The sequence below is a fragment of the Lonchura striata genome, chromosome 4, assembly GCF_046129695.1.
Source record: "Lonchura striata isolate bLonStr1 chromosome 4, bLonStr1.mat, whole genome shotgun sequence".
Classification (NCBI taxonomy): domain Eukaryota; kingdom Metazoa; phylum Chordata; class Aves; order Passeriformes; family Estrildidae; genus Lonchura; species Lonchura striata.
In genome coordinates, this window is record NC_134606.1 from 63063799 (window position 1) to 63088320 (window position 24522).

Genomic DNA, 24522 nt, shown 5'->3' on the forward strand with positions numbered 1-24522 from the left:
TCTGACTCTGAAAAGGCAGGGTCAGCTGGGAGACCTTGTGTATATAAAATAGAATCTCTCCCAGTGCAAGAGGGATTCACTAACTTTGGCCAAAGGAAAGAGCAGAAGGTTAACAAAAACTGGAGCCCAGACTGGTTTGTTTCTTCCAGTGGGATGTAGCTTTTGCCTGGAACAGTGTCAGCACATGGGTTGTCAAGCACAGGGACCCAGGTGAAATGAACCACGTTGCTCGGTGTTGGACATTCCCTGTCTCACAGCCTGAGGAGCTGCTCCCTGGCCAAAGCCGTGGCAGCTGCGGCGACATCCGGAGCTGATGGCGCTTGCTGGAACCAACACTCAGCTGTCTGAGGAAAGATGTTATAGTGCATTTTGAGTTACTTTATGTTGAAGTGTTCATGTCCAGCTTAAATGGGGCTCTAAGCACCTGGTCTTGTCAAAGGTGTCCCTGCCCAAGACTGGAGGTTGGAACTAGATGATCTTTAAGGTCCCTTCCAACCCAACCCACTCTCTGGTTCTGTATAGTTCCTACATGAGCAGAAGGCTTGCCTCTAAGGATATCACTGCACCAGCAGCTAGCTGAGATTAAAATGCAAGAAATACTTGCAATCAAACCAGTTTAATTCATGTATATTTGTACAATTTGTATAAAAAAAAGAAAAATAGGTACTTGCAGACATTAACATAAAGACCAAACAATATTTTCTATTTATTTAAAAAGCTTTAAACATACAGAAGCAAACCCCTAATTATAAATGCATCATTATGCATAGATTTTACTGTTTACACCATACTGCTGGCTGCTTTTTTCATCCAGGAATCTATTTAAACTCCAAGAATTCTTAAACATTCCTCTGAGCTTCCTGGCCTCAGAACTGCTGTCTATCTTATCAAGTCATTGACCTCCAGCTGAAAACGTTGCTCTAAAAAAAGTCAAATCTTTAATAAACAATTAAAAGTGCATTAACTGTAGAATTTTTTAATTTCATAAATGTTTAAACAAGTCAGTGAAAAACACCACCCTGTGAATTAGCTTTTTGCATGATTGATTGTAAAGTATCTTATTTTAATAAGATTTTGATATTGCAAACCTTAGTCTTTTCTATTTTACTCTGCAACTGCTCAGTTGCACGATGTGTAGTATTCCTGAAATACCCACTGCAGTACATTACACTATTTTACATTTTAACTGTGTATACAATGCTCTTGCTGCATATCCCTGTTCCTTCTTACAACAAAATAATTTAGCTCAATGAACAAAAGCCCACTTTCTAAAAGCTGTTATAGTTTGTCTTGTATTTTGCAGGAGACAAATGCCTATTTCATTCTAAACAAATTCAAAAGAATGTAACGAACTTCCTGGTAGCTAAAAACTAGGGCTGGGTTTTGCGATTTCTTTTTCTTTTTTCTGTACACAGGTTTAGATTAAAAAAGTGATGGCTATTCTGCTTAAGTGTCCTTGATAAGAGAATACTGCCTCTTACAACATCTATATCCAATTGTATCTATTAGTTCAATGATTCTATCAAAAAATAATAATCAATGAATGGTTTCATAAACAACAGGTGATTAAAGTAAAGGATTTATTATAATCTGCTTACAGTTGTTTGCAAAGACAGACATACGTTTTTGCATAAAGATATAAATTGCTTTTTAAAACTAATTTAGTGTGTTTAATTATATGAAGTTTCTGTGAATTATGAATTGTACCAAACCAAGATTAAAAGTAATAAGGTACAAAAATAGGAGCAAACAGACAACAATTTGGACTGGGACAGGCATTTAACAGTGAAGTGTAGAATATGGCTTTGCTATTTTAGTCAAGCAAAGTTACTCTGAGACAGAAAAGGAGGCAGTAACTTTGTTAATATAAAAAGCTGCTGCAGACTGTATTCACCCAGAACCTGGCTTTGAAATATTCTATTTTAGACTTTAAAGAAAAAAAAAAAAACTAAATTAAAAGATGGATGTATGACTGTGTCTTTACTGTAAACAACCAGTCTGCATGCTGTATATCTCATGTTGGAAGTTTGGCTTTCATATTGCTGTGCAGGTCAGTATTTAAAGATCTGCCTATGAATTAGACTTCCAAAATGCAAATAATATATGTATGTATATATTTATATATAAAAAACCTCTCTGAATACAGTCTTTACAGATTACCCATTGCATAAGGCAGGTGTCATTTAAAAAGACAAGTAGCGTTGACTGTCTTCAGTGCACCACAGTGCACCTCCAAATTTGAGTTCAGAAAGGGTGTAGAATTTTTAATTCAACCACCATTGACAAGAAATGCTACATTCTGACCGGCCAAGGGACACACTATAGCTCAAAAATACCAGTGGCACCCAGAGAGAACACTACAGATTAGGACTCTGAAAATCTATTCTATTTAAACATGAGCATATGGTAGCAACATTTGAACCTCAGAAAAGTTCACCTGTTCTCTATTCTACTCCAAAATCTTGTAGTTGCTTATAAATCATGAAATAGTGAAAATCACCTCAAAAATTCTTTTCTTTGCAGTCTTATTCTAGAGAAAACATTTTTGAGACAAAATCAGACCAACTGAGTTGAACTTGTAGTGTGAACATTTGTCTTCTTGGATGCATCCCGATTATTACAAAAATGCTTACAAAATTACAGACACTTTTAGTTTATCACTAAAAATTCTACTCAGCTTATCTGCCCTTATCATCCCTCACCATCCCTCTCACCAGTACAAATCTCTTTGATATACTTACTGTAATGATCTGCATGTTCCCTTTAGCATAACCAGAAATCAATCTCGCCCATCTGAAATAATAATCTGACCTTTTAAGATGTTTTATAGATCCAGTATTCAAAGGAAAAAAACAAAACCAAACAATCTGGGAAACCTTAGTAAAAAAATGAAAAATCATTCAACATGTTGCTCACCCCTATTCCCCTGAGAGAGAAAGGGAATAGTGGGCAAGAACTCACTAGATCATTAAGCTGGTAAAAGCTTTGGAGAGAGATCATAATTTGTCTTGTTAAATGAAACCTTGGTAAAGTGGCAAACACAAAAATGTGTAGTTTCCTACAGATATATGAAGCAGGAGTTCTAAGATGAGCTCAAGTCACATATGCTTGCAAGAGAGACAAAAGGGGAGGAAAATAGAGAGAGAAATAGAAAGGCTTAAAACACAACTGAAAAGGTTAAGCATAGTTATTTACAACAGATACTGTAGGATGGTAAATTAGATATGATGCTAAAAAAGGCACAGCTTTCCCTTTCTTAAATACACTGTAAACGGTTCATTATGCATGCAGAACATTTCACTTTACAAAAAAATTACCTTGTTTGTTTAGACAAAGATAGTACTTAAATAGTCTCCAGCAAAATAGAGTTCTTTCAAAAATACTTTCCCGTTCATCCTATTAACCATTAAAGATTTTTGTCTCATTTACAAAAGTTCCTTACACCTTATTTCAGGTCCTTCACAATTTATACATACAGCAATGTACAGTACAGCAAAAGACTGCAAAAAATTATTTGTAAAGCCAGCACAATAGATACTATAAATTGATACCAGGGCATTTGTTTTTCACATCTTATCCTTTTGAATTAAATAGTAAATGGACACTTAACACAGTGTATATCTATGATGGGATAACATGGGATAACAAATGCCACAGGTGGGGATAACAGTATTCCACACCAAATGTTCTGTTATTACTTTACACGTTAGGGTTTGTGTTTGTGTATATATGTGTGTATATATAGTTTTTGTTTGTATTTTTTTGGTGTTTTTTTTTTTATTTTTTTTACAAGAAAAGAATATTAATGCCCCATATTGACTTTACGTTTTATGTGCAAACCAAGGGTAAGCTTTAAAAAGTTCTCATTAGTTCTTGAACCCTTTTAAAACAAGCAAACAATACCAGAAACTACATGGCATATTTAAAACTCCATCTGTTAAAATATCAAAATCAAAGAGTTATTGACTAGATATGGCTTTTCATCCAGAGGAACAGGTACATTTTCTAAGTGTTTTAGGGTTTTGGGGTAATTTCCAAACATCTAGGTCTTGCCAAATCCGAGTCAACTGCTTGCCATTCCCCCAAACCCTTTGTATGATTTTAGCCTATTCAGAGACTGCTGAACAAGTGTAAAGAGCATGTTTAAAATATGGTTTCTTGGGTCCTTCATGGGTGTGGAATAACACAGGGAAACTTAAGGCAAAGTTCTTCCATTTAAGACATTTTCTATCACTTCCTGTGAAAGTACAGGGGCTTGGCATTCCCAGATTCCACCTTTGGTAGCTGGTCACTGATGATTTCCACCAGCATGGCTGGAAACTCTACTTTCAGTGCCTGAGACTCTCGGAAGGTGTAGAAGCAGAATTCCAATAAGTCACTAACAAGCTGAAATACAGAAAGAAACACTTTTTAGGAAAAACACCAGTATTTTTGCATGCAAACAACAGCTTACTGATAATTGATTATTTACAAGAAATACAATCTTACTCTGACCTGACAGTCCATTTACAGGGGTTATAAAGCAGACAAAAGAACCCAAATGCCAAAGGGCTACTGGACTCATTAAAAATCAGCAAACTAGGAAAACCCAAGAGACCACAGATTTGATTTTTCAGCCTAGCTGCACTTTTACTAACAGCAACTGGCCACTACAAGAACTCCAGGTCTACAAAAATAAAGGCTTCTGCCCAGGGGGAAAAGATCAGCCATAAACTATTGTATCTCTAGCTTCAGCTGCATACACCGTGAATGAATGTGTATTCATTAAATCAGATTATTTGGTTAACTTCAGTGCATTCTCCAGGGCCCACAACCTTCAACTGCCAGAGCAGCTGATGTTTGCAGCTCAGCAACACAACTGCTGCATCACTGTGGCATTTCAGGTTTTACAGAGACACAATCTCTTTTTTGGTCGCTGTGACCTAAATGCATCTCCTAAAACCTTACAGTATGTTAGACCCTTCCCAGTCTTTAAGAAATGTGAAGGAATGAAGCACATTCAGGTTTCAGTGAGTATGTGAACTTCCACTGCAGTTCACAAACTTGTGTGATTGAAGGAAAGAGCCTTTACTATTTACAAAGCAAGTGTTAAATTAATTTTGGCACCTCATGTCCTTGCAGAGGACTTGAAACACTTCTGCTTGTGTAGTTTATCAAACACAATTTTGTAATTTCAATTCTTACCATGTAGAATTGCCCTCTGCCATAAAGCCCCTGTTAAAGATACAACAAATAAAAGTGGACTTCTGGAAGGCAGAAAAGGAAATGAATAAAAAAATATGGGCAGCAACTTTCCATCCTGTAACACCATACCGTATTGCTCATTTTCAGGATTTTCACAGCTGTTCTTGCAAACATGTAAGCAGTTTATAAACATCCCAGAGAAGTCCTCAGATCACTCGAACACATGACTTGCTGCTATTGAGCACTACATGAGTCTGCTTGCTGGGGCTTAGGTCATTCCTGATGATCTGGCATGTCATGAAGCAACACTAATTAATTAAACAGATGCATGCTAAATAAGTAGCATAGACATAATCTGATTTTCAAGGAAAAAATGCTGATGTTCAAAGGTTTACTTTACCCATGGAGGAGGAGGTTGTTACTGCATATATGCTGTGCCAAAAATAGTCTAAACAGCACAAAACCAAAGTGAAGGAAACTATCTTGGTCTGATTGCCACTCCCTCCTCCCTGCCTCTGGCATCAAATACCAGTCCAAAGTAAGCCTTGCACCCCAACACAGCCTTGACAATGACCCTGTGAATGTGCTTCTTTTCCTAAACTTCTTTCACATCACTGAATGTGAGAGGGGGTTGGGATCACCTCTGTCCCACTGCCTTCTGTGCAGGTCAAGTGAATTCCTGCCTCGTCACACCCCTGTGGAGCCTCTGGATTCAGTGGGACAAGTCACAGGAAATCCTACCTAGAAACTACTAATTTTGACTTCTTTGCAAGCTTTTAGTAGTACCAAGTACACATTTATGTCTGGTGAATATGCAGACAAGGGGAAATGAAAAATAACACTAATGAAGGAAGCATAATCTATTCTATTCAATAAACAAGTCTGCAGTCCAGTGGGTGAAAACCAGCATAGCACAGCACACTACGAATCTCACCACAGAGGAGAATGGTTAAGTTTGTGCAAGAGTTTAAAAGAAAATCCCTAGAGCCCTCCTATGCTGTCACACTTGGACTGAAGCCCTAAGGATAATGTATTTTCTATACCTATTTAGTCTGCTAAAACTTTTGTTCCACTTTCTTAAGCTATCAGATTTAACACACTTGACAATAGTCATCCACATAAAGAAAAAGGGAGGACTGGGAAGCACGTGCCACCCCGTATGTCACTAGGACCACAGGATTGCCGTCAGGATCTTTTTAACTCCAGCCTTGAAAGCTGCATGGCTTTTTGGGACTGGGAAAGCATTAATTTAAAATAAAGAGGAACAAATGTGGCAGAATTGAAAGCCAGCTCGGAAGTACGAAAATGTAAACACTGTGCTAAGGTGAGACAGATAAAGCTGTGAGACTAAGAGCTGAGCCATGAGCAGGCTATTTTCTGCAGGTGTGCTCCAGTGCATTTTCAAAAGTACCAGCCCCTGCCAGCTCAGCAGCCTTGGCATGTGGATGCACTGAAAGGATGAAATACTCAAGTCCCACAGGCAATGTTAACTTTGAAATTTAAGTCCTTGCTTCTGTATCCCAAACAACATGTGTCTGGAGTTTTGATTTGTAACAGGTAAATAATTTAGATGGACTTTTGCTTTAAAAGAGAAATTAAATTCCCTCTTCAGTAAGGATATCCAAAAGTTTGTTTTCTCTTGAAACACACAAGTTCTGTCTTTGCAGTGACTGTCACCACAGGTGACAAGCAAGTGAACATGAGCTATCCAGCATCCATCACCTCTAAATGTACCTTATGAATTTCCTAGATCAAATATAGATCATTATCTTTAAAGCCTTTTAAAATCCCTGTGCTCTGAGAACTCCTGACTACATTTTAGTTTCTATACCCTTCTACACTACTACCCTCTACTTCTGCTGGTTTATACTGGAAAAGCTGAGAGCTCCCCCAGTCCAGCAGTGTGACAGACAACTCCAATTTAGCAGTGAGAGTGAAAGCACTGCTGTTTGCACAAGCAGTGCAATGGTGACTAGAAACATCCCAGCTTCTACAATCTCAATTATTTCAGCTACTGAAGCGCACTTCTGAAGACTTACAGCTTGGCAGTGCAGTTAAGGCCACAACTAAAACAATTCCCAATTCTCTCATCACTACCCCTGCAGTGTGCTGCGCTTCAAACACTTCCAAGGCTACAGCAGTCTTAGCAATTCTGATATTTTTACCTAATCGATTTTTGCATTTGTATGCTGTACTGAGCACCTCTGAGAAATAGGAGTATTAATCAAATGTAATTTTCTGTTATTAGGGTGGGGTATATATAAAATGGACTTTTTCATGCATACTGTTCTCCATAATTTAAAAAAATGAATCCTTTAATGAAGTCCCTGAAGTTAATACAGTTATAGTGACCTTTGAGCACTTGCCCCATTTTTACAGCAAAAAGAATTCGTTTTAGTTTGGAAATCTCACCATGATGCCTTTGCATTTCCAGAAATGGTAAGAACTATTGGATTTGCAAGGGTGCACATTTCTGTGCTTCTTTTTTTCTACAAATTCTCTCAGAATCTCTGAGTGTGGTATGAAAGCCCTCAGTCACTTCTCCATCAGGAGCATCTCTGTGATTAAGCCTACTGAGACAGCAATTAAGACAGCAGTAGGGTAACAACACAATGCTGAGTAATTTGTTCCTATTATTAGCTACAGCTATTACTGTCAGAAACTTCAGTGTTCTCCTATATATATATATATATATATATATATATATATATATATATATATATATATATAAAGAAGACACTCCAAATTGCCTGTTTCTGTCCCTTTCAGAAATGAGTCTCTGCCCACCCAGCTCCTTCCTCACCCTGCAGAACCCTTGGTGAGTTTAGGACTATTGTCACTTCCTGCTTTTTCCACTTTGAGCAGTGGATACAAAACTCCTGCTCCAACAACCAGGAAGGCTAAGGAAAACCACTGCCAAGCAGGTCTTGATTATTCCACTACATCTGTATTTGTTTTTACTCCCAGTCCTATGAAAATCCCATGATGTAAAGTAGTTATTACTCCGAGGGCTCAGGAAGGAAGTTATTCCCTGTGGGACAGCTTACAGGCTGATTCCTGGAGATCCATGTGTCCTTTGGTGACCCACAGTGGCCAGTTCCTAACTGCCTAGGAAATCCTGAACTCTAACCCAAGAGTAAAGCCTTTCACTGTCACAGGGACTAAAAGGGAAGACCAAGGGATAAAGCCTCTGGTTATACCTATGCAGAGAATTTGCCTCATGCTAGAAAGGAGTAAAAGGTGAATAAAATACATATGGATTAGGCACTAACAGTATCTGGCAGAGCCAACATGGACCCTGGTTCTGCATGAACAGATGCATTTATCTGACTGAGGAATTGTACTCATTTCTTCAGGTTTCCTTTATAACCACGTGCAGGTCCAAACCACAGCACCTGACACCTGGACATGCAACAGAAGAGCCTGAGTTCAACTCATGTTCTGTGCCTGGAGGATGCACCCACAGCATCACACAGCAATGAAATGTCACCATCCTTTGGCCAGCACAAACTTTGAGCCAAGTCTCCTTTGCTCTTCAGCAGGAGAGGGGCTCTGCCCTTCCCCAACAAACATGAAGGAAGAGGGATCCAACCATCACAAACTGAGCAAGACGACTCTCAGAGTAGCTTCTGTCTGCATTAGGGAGCTGGGAATCAATTTCTCACTTGACAGATACATATTAGCTGCCACAACACACACCTGGCACACTCCCACATCGCTGCTGCTCTGGGAGTAGAGGCTGGATCTATCCTCTCAATAAATGGAGAAAATGCTCACCCTGAGAATTCAGGCACTGGGAATGAAATGAGGCTCCAAACTGCTCATCGTCTGTGGAACGCAACTTGGGCAGATCAGTACAACAGCAGCAGAAGTAAGTGTACCCAAAGGTGTTGATGACAGCTGAGGGGCTCATCTGCAGCTCTGTATCTGTGGGATTAGGAACCTGCAGAGGCACATCTGTATCCAGCACAGCATCCCTTGCAACCCTGTCCCTGGAGGATCTGTGTCCTTATTCCCACTGTCAGCTCTTTAAGTGAGTGAAATCCTGGCACTCTTAGCCTATGGAAAGATCCACCTCAGCTATAAAGTATTCCCTTCAGGAACCATAAAAAATTAATTATTCAGCAGCATGAGCCTTAAAGAATTTATTTTTGTTTGGCAGAAAATGTCAACAAGCAAATGACAGCGCAGGGTGCTGCCTTGCCAAGGGGAAGGTTCACATTAGGGTTTAATGTCATGGCATCGAAACAAAAGCCCTCTTCACTCAAAGCCTATTTAGTATCAGCCAGATTGAAACCAAATTCAGCTTTTGTTCTGCAAACTGCCTAACCATACACTACACAGTCTCTACATGAAACAAGGCCTGCCATGCAAGATACAGCCCTTCCTGCCAAAGCCAACAGGAGATGCTGAGGAGGATCCAGATGAAGTTTTTGATACCATATGCAGGACATCTGTTTCTAATGTTCCTGAGGGTGTTTGTAAGGCACTTCACCTCCATCCAACTGCTGCATGTGCATCTCTCCCTGAAATGCCCACGGCCATTCACAGGCAGAAGATCAAAACTTTGGGGTCTAGGAAGAGAAGGGCACTGTCCTTGCTTACACTGTGGTTCTTCAGGACATGATGCACTTGAGCCACCCAAAATAAGAGAAATACAATCCCTACAAGAAGGAAATACAGGATCATAGAATCATTAAGTTTGGGAAAGACCTCTGAGATCACTGAGTCCAGCTGCTAGCCCAGCACTGCCATGTTCACCACTAACCCATGTCCTGCTGCCTCAGCAGGCACGGCTTCCAGAAGGCACCATGCAGACAGAGTGACAGAGCAGGCTGCAGGCAGGCTCCAGAGGCCCAGCACAGGTGTGCACATGCACAAAACCCTGTCTATCTTGTCTGCCTGAGATGGGTCTCCATCTCTTATTTTTAAGGTGCTTTGAGGCTTTATGGATCATTAAATAAAGTTGCTGATGTTTTCAAATATTTAAGTGCCTGCCTGGCCTTCTTGAAAATTTCTTGCTTTCTCAGCTTGGCACTTTTCTACCTACACATATGTTTGCTGTTTGGATGAATGATTTAGCATACTGAGCAATGTAAAACCATCTTGTTTGGGTTTTCTATTTCTTCCTCATATAAGCCAAGCATACGGTAATTTGATATTTCCATGCACTGTATTTCATAGATTTCACAGACGTCTTATAAATGAGGCTGATGAAAGCAAGTCTGGAGGTGCAAAGGAGCAGGGTTTTTTGTTGCTTGCCCCTACACTCAGGTAAAGTGAATTCCATGAGTGATGAGATGCTGCTCTGCTCAGATGGACAAGCTGGATACAGCAGGAGGGCTGAACAAGCACAGGTTGTGCACCAGCCCCTTCAAGCTTGCACTGAAAATGCCAATGCTGAAAATACAGCAGCATGTAAACATGGGGCCTCAGCTCCAGTTAAGACTGCCCAGCATCAAATATATTCTGATCTTCTGAAATTATAATGGAGTAAGTTAAAAATACATAGGTGACAGCTGAGGAAGCATTCCTCCTAGACTGAGGAACCAAGCAGAAAATTTGCATTCATGTTGATTAACAGAGAAATTCTGCACTAACGGGCAGTGGGGAGAGAATATTAATTCTCACTTCTCATTAATATTATCACCAGTCTAAATTTATTCTGATGGATTTCAAAAACCAAAAAGCAAAAAAAAAAAAATAAAAAAAAAAAAATATTGTTTTAAAAAGGAAAAATAAACAAGTGTTCTTGCTGAACAAGTCTCCAGTATCATCTCTGAAAGGAAGCACTGTTGTGGAGACAACTGGCCTTTCTAACAGAGATTGCTGACAATGCGACTTTCTTTAAAAAGTCCTTTGACTATTAAGACAAAAGTAATGCAAAAATAGCTTAATTAAAAATTAAATAAAATGCAAGAGCAGCCAGCTTCTTCTAGTTAGTCCAGCTCCCAATGGTTAATGCTGTGTTTTGGAAAATGTCTGTAGGACATGGGAGCACTCTCCAGTAAGCATGCGCCGGTCATCCAGTCACCTTAACCACACAAACACTCCCATTTCAACAACAAATCAGACACTGCCTATCCTGAAGAGGATTAGAAAACTTCATAAATGCAGGGTTTGTTATGCTGCCTCGAGGTTCAGATCTGAATTCTTGCAAATTATTTTATCACCCATCCCTTTTTTTTTTCCACTAAAACACTGCAACTTCCTTTGCTGGCACTGAGCAAGTGAAACCTGATCTCTGAAGAATGATCTATTACTGCAGTGCTAATAATACTCCCCCTGCCTCCCACTAAGGTTTGCAATGTTTTAATGAACAACAGAACAATATTTGAAAAATAATTCCATGTGTACATTCTGTAAACAGACCTGAGGCTCTTACACTGATATGACCTGAAGTGCACCATACTGTACTGCATACTGTACTGTCTCTGCAAAATGAAATTTAAGTCGAGTACGAAGACGTGTATTTGTATGCAGGCTCTGAAAGCAAGTGCTGAAGCTTCTTCATGCAGCAAAAATCCTTCCCTAACCCCATCCCACCCAGGATGGAGCAGGGTAGTTTTCTCCTTTGCTGCAGTTTGTCGGATTTTACTGGGAGGGTGATGAGCATGCTGGAGCCCTCCTCTCACATACCCAAACACAGCTAAAGGTCACTCTCACTGTCCCCAGGAGTCTCCCATCACTTGCTGCACTGTGGCACAGCTTTGGAGAGGATGGGTGCCAGCCTTGCTGGCCCAGGGAACTCTCAGGGGGCACTAGGACAACCCGCAGCTTGAGGAGACCTTACCAGCTCAGTTTCCTCTGTAGAGGCTGCAGGCTCCCTCAGAGCAAGTTAAAGGAGATACAGCCCTGCTGCTGCAGAGGAAATTTTGCACTTACCATTACACTGGCTAGAACCAGGCTGCTCCCAGCTAAACAGCTCAACATGATGGACACCCCTTCTGGAATCTACCACACCTACCACAACCACTCTGTCACTCTGGGCAGAGGCATCAGCAGCCTGGGTGCTTTGAGACCAAACTTTTAGTTTCCGATGTCATTCATCACATGTCACACCTGAGATGTCTAAAACACCTTGTGCTGGAATAAGTCAGGGTGGCAGAAATAACCCAAAAGAATCTTCCACTCAAAAAGTTCAAATAAAGCTTCAAATACCCAGGATGTCTTCAAAGACTCAGTGCATCTTTTAAAGTCATTATTACTACAAACCCAGCTGTAAAAGATCACCAAATGAATTCCATGTTTATTGGCACATCAGGCATGTTGGATGTGTAATACACTAACCCTTTCACCTTAATGTCTTCTACCTTCTTATTTTAACTTCTTAAATTCATCTAACAACTTCTCTAAAATGTCCCTTAAAAAGAATGCGGTTGTTTTTGTCTCCCTGTCAGTTAACACAATTAAAGACTATTTGTTTACCTTAATGGGGAGATTTTTTTGCTTAAATTTTCTGCGCTCCCTGAGGAGTTATACTTACATCATGCATGGAGTCAAGAAGTTTAGTCAGTTGGTAGAATCTCTGCCAGCTTTGCCCAGAGTTACTTGGACATTTAGTTACCATCTTCTTTAGTTCTTTAATGTAATTTGCCCTCATTTCTTCAAATGCAGCTTGGCTTTTGAGACCATCCTTGGGAACTGTCATTGAAAAGACAGTCTTAAATTAGTATTAACTGCATTGCTTATTCTTTTGATGTGCATACTTAAACAGTTACACCAGTCAACGGATGAAGGAGTGAAACCTTTAAGTAAAGTCCGTAATTTTACAGACATTGGTGAGGGATCAACAACATCACACAGATTCTCAAGCGATTCAGGCATCCTCTCCAGATGTGTGATTGCAGGAGCTGTGGCAGAGGACAAGATAACATCTCAGAAATATGACACATGCTAACCTCATGTCCAAACTGCTTTCAATACAATCCAACCACATCAAAACCAGGCAGATGGATCAAGGGTATTTTGTTAGAAGTTGAAAACGTGATTTATCATTCTTGAATTATTCCCCACACTTGGCAGAGGAGGAGAAGGTACAGAATCACAGCTGTTATCTGCAGAAATGCTAGAGCAAGTGACACATTTTTATGCCATCAAGTAAGATCTAAAATTTCTTTGACTGTTAGCAAGCATCTGTATAGCATCTAGAACAAAACAGAACCATTTTTCTGCACAGAACAGAAGACTGTTTTCCAAACAGGCATCCTGACCAGTGCTTGACCATGACAGACAGTTGCAAGCATTTCTAGTGTCCTGTTAAAGTTTCCATCTGCCAGAGACAGAATTATGATCATGGAACCATCATTTTATAAATGGGTCAGAAGTACAGTTTTCTGATACTTTTTATTGTGACCAGTATCAGCAGGGCTGATTACAAAAGCAAATACCCTGTTTCTTTATGGACTGCAAACACTCCTGCAGGTTCTGCCCCAGACAGGAATGGCTTATTAGGATCAAATCCCTATGAAAACTCCGAAGGGGTTACTAACAGCATTACTCAAAAGATTCTGAGGTTTAACATCTGAATTAGTTGAACACTGCTTAACCATGAAATGTTTTGGTTTTTTTTTCCCTGTATCTCTTAGGCATAGTCCATAGCAGGAAAATAAAATACTGGTCTGTACATGAGTGACTTTATTTCCTAAGTAAGTCAAAAAACTATGTCAGATTAAGCTAAATGGGAAGTTAGCTACAAAAAAGAGAAAGGAAAAACAAGTGATCTTCCAATTCAGTTTACTCTGACTTAACCTCTTGACAGAAACTGTCTTGTTCCTACAGTCCCTTCTCTTCTAAATTCTCTGAACTGCCTTCTATCCCACTGAAATAACATCAGAAGCACGTAATAACTGCCCTAAATGGCTCCAGAGTAGAAGCTTTAAAAAAAGCATCAGTAGCTACAAGAGCAATTTAGCAATGGGAAAAAAGGAGGAGCTGTACCACCACAAGAGCAGCAGGGACTTGAGCCACCAAGTGCTGGAAGGGGGCACAAGGAAGAATCTTTAGAAAAAGCCTAGGAGGTTACACACCAGCCTGCCTGCTGCTTGGTAAATATTATATAATTATATTACACAATCATAATATAAATATCATATGTTCATTTAATTTTTAAATTCTAGACACAAACTCAGTCAGCTGACAGAAAAAAGAAACTGTCTGGAACAAATCTACAAATTCAGTTCAAGGTGAATGAATACAGAGAAATCAATCAAGATAAGTAAAGCCATCAGAGCCTGCTGTGGCCCTCACGCAAAATGCACAGGCTTTACAGATCCTTTAATATGTACAGTGCTAACAGGCTGTTAGAGTCACTCTTTCTTTGTCTACTACTATGTCTTTTACTGTTCTGTCTGAAAATTACTATACTATCACCCCAGCCAGATTATTAAGGAAGAAAGAAAGACCACAAATAAAGAGAAGTCAAGCAAAACATTAAATTCTGGAGGTTTGCCCAGTGTTTCTGATTTTACTTATTAAATGCAGTAACACTGTTGGCAAGCTCCCAAAATCTATGGTCTGTGGAAAGCAAGAAAATAACTCAGTTGTAATGTGTGGTTTCTTCCACATATAAGTGGAGTGAAACTTCCTTGATGTGGTCGCCATGAAAGTTTCAGAATAACTTGCACTCTATTCATCACATGATTCAATAAAATAATTTAAATGAAAACAAACCTGGGTTTTTCTGTCATAAGACTATACCAAGGTGCAAGCACTCAACACCAGGTTTGCTGCCCTTCACTTGACACTTTCTGGCTTTTACCACCACCTCCATTTCAATTTTGCTCTCCTTTTTCTCTCTCTCTAAGTAAATATCCTGATCGTCCCAAAACAAACTATTTTTAGCAGGTTTTCTAGTGACTGTGGTGTGTGCTAGAAAGGGACCCAGACCACTGAAGTTAATTGGCTAGACTGATCTCACCTAACAGACTCTTGCAATAACTCATTAGTTTATATTCTTGAGAGGGTCAAATAATAAATACCTGGCTTAAAGACATTTTGCTGCATTTTTAGAATGCCTTCAGGTTATTTTTCTAAAGATTCTTCCCCTTTCAGACTGATTAAAATGCTGCAGAGGCAGATCTCCAATCCAGACACTCTCTCAAGAACATTTTGGGAGCCCAACCCTCCCTGAGCACATTGCTTCTGGAAACACCAGGAGTGACAACCTTAAAAAAAAAGCCCATTTACCCCTCAGGGCAAGCCTGGAGCACAGCCCCTCCCCACTCTTCTAGAGTCACTGGCTGACCATCTCCAGCCCTTGGTGGAGTGGGGCTTGGGGTCAGACTCTGCAGGCCACGACACAAAGGGCTCCCCAAAAAGTGGTGTGTGTCTCTCACAGTCCCAGCAAGCTGTAACAGCTTCAATCAGAAGAGGGAAGGGAGGGAGATGGCTGAGCCCAAAAAACTTACAGCCCCAGTAGGTTTCTGTTAGAGGATCCAAATCCCCTCCTGACAGGAACAGTCTCATGTCTCCCCTTAAAGGCAGGCACTGGAACCACAGAGCTGCCTTGTCGCAGTGTCACCAAGTTGTTCCCCACAAAAAGGAGCCGGATTCCCAAGAAAAACATTTGCTTACAGGTTTACAGGCTGTTACTGATGGAAAAGTAATGTACAAACTGCCTGTGTATTTATATAATTGCACTGGGACAGGAGGTTTTCAATATTTTCAGTCAGATAAGATGCAAGAGAACTGCTAATTACTACACAGTGCTGTAACAAACACAAAGATGTAATTTTGTGTCTTAAAACTCAAAGCATGATGATGCTCAAGAGAATAAAGGAAGCACACACTGTCATTTATTAAACTTTCAGAAGCCTGTGAAAAGGCTTTCCATTCTCAAGTCACTTGGCATTACAAGATCACCTGCTCTGCAGTACAGGCAATACACATCTTTTGATCCTGAAGATCACGTTGAGTCAGCCAAACCCTGGTGGCTTTGAATGTCGAGTAGGGATTTTCCCTCAATCCCCACAGCTGTGGCACTTGTGCCTGGCACATCTGTTGGTGTGGTCTCCCTATGGAAAGGGGGGCCAGAGTCCCCTGCCTGGCCACTCCTGTTCCCCCAATGCGCATGACACACTCGAAGTGTAAAGACATTTCCCATGCTAACTGCAGATAAACCCCAAGGCATAAACCCAGGCTTATTGTGCAGCCCAGCTGGAAACAGTCTGGCCCTTTTGTCAAGTTGGTTAAAATCACTGCATCTCTTTGGGATCTGGAATATTCACGAGCATTCCTACATAAGCCCGGACCCAGCTCACCTGTGCTTAAGAGCAGCAGCACTTTCATGATGGTGTACTCCTCGAAGCTGAGCTGCAGGCGGACGAACTGCAGGCTGATCTGGTGCATGCCCTGGCACAGCTCGAACATCGCCGACTGGCGCATCCGCTCCCTGCGGAGACAGGGGAACAGCGTCCTCAGCAGAAACACGGGAGAGCACAACCCGCAGGGGGGTCACCCGGGCACCACCCGCTCCTACGCCGCCAGTGCACGGCTGACCTCACCTCACCACCCAGCAGACCACGCAAAAGGAATGGAAGGGAGCATCCTTCGAGTTTTGTCACTGATGGCATTAATGAAGTGGCTAAACTGTTTTAAAACGTATTTGAATTGTCAGGGTTTGTTCAGCTCTGTCTGCCCTGGCTGATGGAAGTGTGCCTGCTGAAGAGGTCAGAGCTGGTGCAACAGAGGAACAAACCTACACCTACGGAATGCATGCTCTAGATGATACGCTCCCCCGTCAGTTGACATCTCCTCTTCAAACACTGAAATATTCAAAACACATGTGTTTTTTTTTCCCAAACTAGTCATCTAAAACAATCTGGAATAAAGGAATATATATAAAAAAGGAACTCGTTCATTAATGCAGACTTCTCCCTATTAAATCATAAAATAATTAGGATACATGAGTTGTATCTTTAAATATACTTTCATAAATTTAACTTCAGATCTTGTCTCTCTTCTCTGAGGTAATCCGAGGCTAACCCATCCTGCTCAAGTTTCAGGCAGAATTAGTTAGAATTCTGCTAAATTTCTGAAGCTGCCATCTCAAACCACAACAGCTACAGGAAAGAGTCATTGAGAATTGCCTGTCTCAGCAGAAACTGTGATATATATATATATGTGTGTGTGTGTGTATGCAGGTATGTAGACAAGGTCCTATAATTGTTCAATGACCACTACTCTTTTTTTTAGTTGCTCAAAACCAATTGTCTGTATTTCTTTTAACATTTTTTTGCATAATTGGGGAATTGGATGAAGTTCAGCTCATTATTTTAACCAAGCAAATGCTTTTTCAAATATACAAATTGGCTGGTGAAAGAGAAGAATCATACTGTGTGCAAACAAAGACTGACATAATCTTCCTGGTGTTTTATTGCACTGCTGCCAGAGCAATTTCATTTTCCTCCTTAATACTAATAAAGCGGACTCCCCATTGTTAGATGGGCTCTGCACTTTTCCCCTGCTCCACCCTCTTTTCTTGAGACTAAGAACTTCCAGCTTCTTTTTTTTATTATTATTAAATTTAATACTAGGAGTAATGCCATACGTATTTGTTTTTATAATGCATCATGGACTGCTCCCCAGAGGCTCTGAGAGATACACACTGAACTCAAAAGGCAAATGATTAATACAGGACATTTGTATTTTAAATTCTACACGTTGAAGTATATCTCAGATGGCCAGAGACAGCAGCACTCGAAGTAAGAGCCATCTATGACATCCATCATTACATTTGCAGGACACCAAGGTTTGTTCCCCCAGCCTCACAATATAAAGCCACTGCCACCATCCTTGTGTTTGAGAGAAGTGACAGATCTTTCATCAGATACCACAAGTCACACAGCAAGTAAAATAAAACATTATGATGTTTTGTCTCAGGTTTCTTATGCTTTTGTTTTTGGTTTTTTTGATGGTAAAACACTCTCTGTCCGAGTTAACGGTAAAAGTGTTGACTCAAAAACTTGATTTTTTTATGTTGCATTGCACTTTTCTGACATACAAATTTTTATGCCTTTTGTTTTTCTTTGTACTTGTTTTGCTTATATGTGATTGCCTAAATAGAAGAATTTCAGTTATAGTCAGGGTTTTTTTTGTTAGTTATTCCTTTCTGTCTTTTAAATATTCTTTTTTTTTAATCTACTTACAAATATTGATCTCTAGGCTTACCCTCAAGGAAAACCTGATGGCATTGTTTGTAGTGAGATAAAATTATGCACAGAATGAGTTACTAAGTGATTTGTTTACAAATCAAACACATTATTTGAAATCAGTTTGCCACCTGAAAAATCAATTAAGTTGATTTATTACTTATTTACAAAATATTACCAACTAAAAAATATGTTGGTTAATTCATGACTCTGTTTAATGAAAGACAAGCATTTTGTGGAAGTTTACAGGAGTCAACTTCGTATTTTGTTTTCAATCCCACACTGTGTAGAATAAGAGGGTACAGAGCTTTTGAAAAATTCAGATGCTGAGAGCACAGATATCTAATACCTTGAGAGCAGCAGCAAAATAAAGCAATAGAAATATGATAAAAGTGAAGAGGCATAGAGAAATTAAGGCATGTCAGCATAACATACGCAAAGTTATTTTTTTCCTCACCAAACACATCAGCTAAGAATAAATGCCATCAAGTCATCACAAATGCTTTTACCATCACGAGGGAAAATTAAAACAAAGAAAAATGGGGATAAAAAAAAGACAAATCCCATCTAACGAAACCCAGCCCCACCTCTGACACAACTTTTGAACCTCTCAACATGAAAAACAGAGGATATGAAGATCTGGAATATAAGGGCACGTAGCTTTATGGTATATTTAAGAAGGTAAGTACATTTAAGTAACAAAAAGCGTGGAGCCAAAGCTCTGAATCTGCTATTTGGATACGCATTCAGAAGTGGTGTCATTAGCTCAGTTTAGTTTAATCCTCCTTCATAATAATACGCTTTAAACTTTACACCTTCAGTTAATCCATCTTAAGTTCCCCAAGTGTCTCCTTACAGGCTTAAAGTAATGCCCAGCTCACATTTTGTCTGACCTTTCCTGCAGCCCTGTGGACAGGCAGGGTGTCCAGCCACTCCCACTGCCACCACCAGCCATTTCCACCGCTGCCACCAGCCATTCCCACCAGTCCCACCAGCCATTCCCACTGCTGCCACCAGCCATTTCCACTGCCGCCACCAGCCATTCCCACCGCTGCCACCAGCCATTCCCACCGCTGCCACCAGCCATTCCCACCATTCCCACCAGCCATTCCCACCGCTGCCACCAGCCATTCCCACCGCTGCCACCAGCCATTCCCACTGCTGCCACCAGCCATTCCCACCATTCCCACCAGCCATTCCCACTGCCTCCACCAGCCATTCCCACCATTCCCACCAGCCATTCCCACTGCCTCCACCAGCCATTCCCACCGCTGCCACCAGCCATTCCCACTGCCTCCACCAGCCATTCCCACTGCTGCCACCAGCCATTCCCACTGCTGCCACCAGCCATTCCCACTGCTGCCACCAGCCATTCCCACTGCTGCCACCAGCCATTCCCACTGCTGCCACCAGCCATTTCCACCGCTGCTACCAGCCATTCCCACCATTCCCACCAGCCATTCCCACTGCCTCCACCAGCCATTCCCACCGCTGCCACCAGCCATTTCCACTGCTGCCACCAGCCATTCCCACCATTCCCACCAGCCACTCCCACCAGCCATTCCCACTGCCGCCACCAGCCATTCCCACTGCCTCCACCAGCCATTCCCACCATTCCCACCAGCCATTCCCACTGCCTCCACCAGCCATTCCCACCATTCCCACCAGCCATTCCCACCGCTGCCACCAGCCATTCCCACCAGCCATTCCCACTGCCTCCACCAGCCATTCCCACTGCTGCCACCAGCCATTCCCACTGCCTCCACCAGCCATTTCCACTGCTGCCACCAGCCATTCCCACCATTCCCACCAGCCATTCCCACCATTCCCACCAGCCATTCCCACCAGTCCCACCAGCCATTCCCACTGCCTCCACCAGCCATTCCCACTGCTGCCACCAGCCATTCCCACAGCTCTGCCCAATTGCCATTGGAGCCACCCAGCTACAACAGACATGTAGGATTTGTCCAGTCGCCCTGGGAGAGCAGGGATGGTTAGAGGAAGCCACTTAAGGCATCCTAAATACCAAATCAGCCATATATCTCATAATATGTGATCTCCACAGAAACCAGGCAGCCACCTCAAAACCTGTGAAACTACAGGCAGGCTGAACAAAAACATCTTGTTATGAATAAGTAACTAATCATTTATGAAGTCATCCTAAAGCCCAGTATTGTAAATCTCCTCACTGAAGATGGAAACTGCAACTCAACTGACCGTAACCAAAGAGAGGAACCCATGCAGCAAGAAATATTTACTGACAGGTGAAACTCAGCCCCAAACCAAATCTGATACCACGTTTTATTTACTTTCTCATGGGTACTATTCGAAGCTGCAGCACAAGGCATCTTCCCAAATTAGATAGAGAAGTGAATAAAGGGAAAGCTGTGGTGGGTGTGTTGAGGTTTCATCAGGACTTAAGTGACTTGCTGATAATCCCAAGGAAAAACTGGCCAAGGCATCCCCTTTCACAGCACCTCAGAGGAACAAAAAAGCACCTGAGTTAGTCCCTAGGCCTCTGCAGCCCAGAAAAGACTTAGGAAAAGACCAATAAATTTTTGGAGCAAAACTGATGTCAAAGATAGTTTTCATGTCTTCTGATTTCACACTTTTTACCACTGTAAGAACCATTTCCAGTTTTATAACCAAGAGCCTTTCCCTTGCTAGACTAAAACCTGTATCCATTTGAAAGTTGCCCACCAATTAAATTGATTTTAGGCACCCTCAGAAAGCACTTTACACTGTAACAAAACCAAAACAAAAAAACAATCAAACAAATGCAGCCCAACAAGAAAACCTGCCAAAAGCCTGAAAGTCAAAACCTGTTTGGAAGCCTCCAAAACCAATGTATGCTTTCCCTTATGCCAAAAGAAGTCAGTTGAAACTTGACAGAGAGAGGAGTAAAAACATCAGCAGACACCTTGAGGGCAAGGCAGAGCTTCTGAGCATAAAGAGGGGAAAAGACCAGGACATAGGATTACAAAAACCCCTGCTCAGTGGCTTAAACCATCTAATCATAAAAAGCCCTTGGCCTGAACTATTTCACCTGCCTTAGGAAGGCTTTCTTGACTGGAAAAAGTTTTGAGGTTCTTGGGGAAATAAAAAAATAAACGTATTATTGTCACAACGTTTAGCTGTCTCTTGAGGGAGTATTCTACTCCAACAGTGGTGACAGAAGGCCACTACTTGAATAAATTCTTCCATGCACAGGAAACACTGAGCAGCCCTCTGCTCAGTGGACTGCACCCAGACACCTGTGCCCCATCTTGAAGCCATTAAAAATGCCACTAAATTCACCTGTACTGGAGCAGCCTCATTAAGTTAACATACTGATCAAAATCTAAGCCAAAATACATGCAGGATTCCAGCAAAATTCAATTATGATTTTTCATTCAGTACTTATTTTTTATTCAGCACTTTCTAATCTCTGCTTAGTCTTCAAAAAGTGACAAAAACCTCCTCCCTTCAACACTTTGCCTTCCACTCCTAAAGCAAAGCTTTAGAGTCATCTCCTTCCAGGGAGGCAAAAATGTCTGTTACTTTGCACCAATGGCCAATTTGAGCACTGCCACACCTAAGACAAAATAGTGCTGGACCCAAGACCACTAGTGTAAACACTGACAATCAAGACAAGGAAGATAGTTTCACATTAAAACAGATCTACAGATTAAGCCACTATTTTTTTGGCCTTTAGCCACCCAGGCAACTGGCAATTTTTAAATTCAACTTGGCAATTTTAAACTGAACTTATAGAAGTCAAATCTGAAAATTAGGTTTCTCACAAGCAAATCATCATGGTGACCCTAGAGAATACCATCCCGGGTAAGTGTTACCAAGAAATTTAGAGCTGCTTTAAAAGTTCCAGCCAAGTGTCCTCCTGTTATATGCCTATCAATGAAGGAATTGGCAACAGCAGATGGATAATGATTGCCAAAGGAGAGTTTCAGCTCTCAATCACAAAGAGAAAACTTGTGATAAAATCCAACTTAATAATCACCCAGTTATGTAACCCTAAAATCCCAAGCACATCAATAGCAAAAAACCCCACGTATATGCTGGTATTAACAGTTAATTATGCACTTAGGAGAATGCTGATACCAAATACTCTCTTTTGGTTTGCATTTGCATTTCAAAAGAGACAAATCACAGTTTTAAATGGGAAAATACATAATTATGCCTTTACCAAAATGCTTTTTCAATAACACATTCAATAAGTGATGATAATGTACACATGGCAATAAATACCCCGTTTCAAAGTTCATCAGAGAAAGGTATTGAGAGCCAGAAAAGGTGCCCATTAGGTATTGTTTTATACATCCATTCTGCCAGGGCTCATTGTCACTTGCAGTGGTTCATCAACAAAATTACTGCTATATTCCACATGAAGCAGCAATTCTCCTTTTATGCCAACAATGCCTCAAAAATTAAGACTTTGCTCATGCTGTCACGCAAAGCCTGGCATTTTCTGGAAGTCGACTGAGGCACGTCTTCCTCTCATGCCAGTTTAAAAAAACGACTTCCTAATTTTTCTTTCACTCATATTTAACTCTACAGGGGAAGTAGCAGAAGCAAGCACTGTGCATGTGAACACATTTGGAGATGCCAGCAATCAGCTCATCGATGTGCAGGAAGATTAAAGCAGCACCACATTCAGACACATGCAAGGAACAAACCTCTGTTCGAAGACCTTGACAGAAGTGAGAAGAAACCCTCCCAAAATGCTTGTGGATGTCCCAAAATCATGCTGAGACAATACCAGGAGAGCATAATTATGGTCTCTGCTAAATGTAAAGTCACTGGGCTAGTCTTTGTACTAAAGTCATAAAAACTAACACTCCAATTCTTTCTATCCCATCACAAGCTGGAAATCTGCCAGAACATCCATTGGGCCAATTGATGAGTAAGATGAAAATGAAAAGTTTGAGAAAGATCAGAAAACTTAAATAAAATCTTTGCATCAGTGCTCCCTGTAGAGGAGCCCAGTAAGGCTCTGCATCACTTTCCCTTTTCAGTAAGCAAGTATGGGAAATAGTTTCAGATTCAAGTGCAAGTAGAAGAGGTTTTATAAAGAAAAAAAAATACAGTAAAATGAATAGTAATAAATCACCAAGACCAGATGGCATCCATCCACAAGCTGTAAAGCAACTTAAATACAGAACTGCTGAACTACTAACTGTGCTGTGCAGCTTATTGCTTAAATTGCCCTTATAAAAGTCGTGGAAGGCGACAAACGTGACTGGTTTCTTAAAATGGGTCTGAGGGTGGGAAGGGAGCACTGGAGACCACAGGCTTGTAAGCTCCAGTTCTGTATCGAGCAAAATCATTGAAAGAGGAGCATGAATTGATAAATAAACATGCTGTAAGGCAAGAAAGTCAGCACAACTCTGGCAGAGAGAGGTCACATCTCACGAATCTGAAAGGGCACTCTGACAATAGCACAAGGATGCTCTGGTGGATCCAGGCGACATCGGCACGATGGAAATGCTTTGCACATGCCAGGTCTAGCTGCATCCCACAGCCATATGGGGTGAGACCTAAGCAAACACCAACCCTCTCCTCCTCCTCCTCTCCCCTGCCCTGGTTTCCACACAAAGGAAACTGGGGCATGCAGCTTGGGTATGGGCTCTAATAAATTCCGTCAGCGTGCCAGCGTGGGTAATTACTGGTCTAAGACCTGCACACTGCCTTGCATCAGGAGATATGGGAGGATGCAATCACGGCAGGGTTGGATTTTAAAGCTATTAAAAGGATCTCCTGGAAGCTCTTAAAGAGAGCTAGGGGATAAGGAGGTCATCTCTTTGTGGATTATTAGCAGCTTAAAAATAGGAGACCAAGGGTAATAACAAATGGACATCTCCCACAAGTAATGGAGGTTACCAGGGAAGTCTCACAGAGCTTCACACTGGGGCCTGGGCTGAGAACTGTGCTCATACATCATGTGAGAAAAATCAGACCCCTGGAGGTGACAGAGCTTGCTGATGCCTCCAGACGATGAAATCAAGAGCTGCCTGTGAAAGACTGCTGAAAAACCCTGCAAGTCTGTGGGGCTGGCTGACAAAACGGAAGGTGAAAATCACTGATTGGACAATGCAGACAGTATAATAATCTTCCACCATACATACAAGTTAACTGGATTAACAAACAGTTATCACACAGTAGAGAATCCTAGGTGTAACTTGGGACAGGT

At 41.2% G+C, this 24522-nt stretch overlaps 1 protein-coding gene across 5 annotated transcripts in view; it reads right to left on the bottom strand.

Annotated features, from left to right (window-relative positions):
- Positions 1 to 1561: 1561 nt before the first annotated feature.
- The window catches only part of NR3C2 (nuclear receptor subfamily 3 group C member 2), a 187851-nt gene continuing 164890 nt past the window's right edge, over positions 1562 to 24522 (bottom strand). For all 5 annotated transcript variants that reach the window (XM_077783015.1, XM_021536593.3, XM_021536592.3 and 2 more), the window contains 3 exons: positions 16446 to 16576; positions 12671 to 12828; positions 1562 to 4386 (listed from right to left, as the gene is read on the bottom strand). In XM_077783015.1, coding sequence (XP_077639141.1) covers positions 4231 to 4386; positions 12671 to 12828; positions 16446 to 16576 — 445 coding nt within the window. In that variant the 3' untranslated portion in view covers positions 1562 to 4230. The remainder of the gene's footprint in view (positions 4387 to 12670; positions 12829 to 16445; positions 16577 to 24522) is intronic.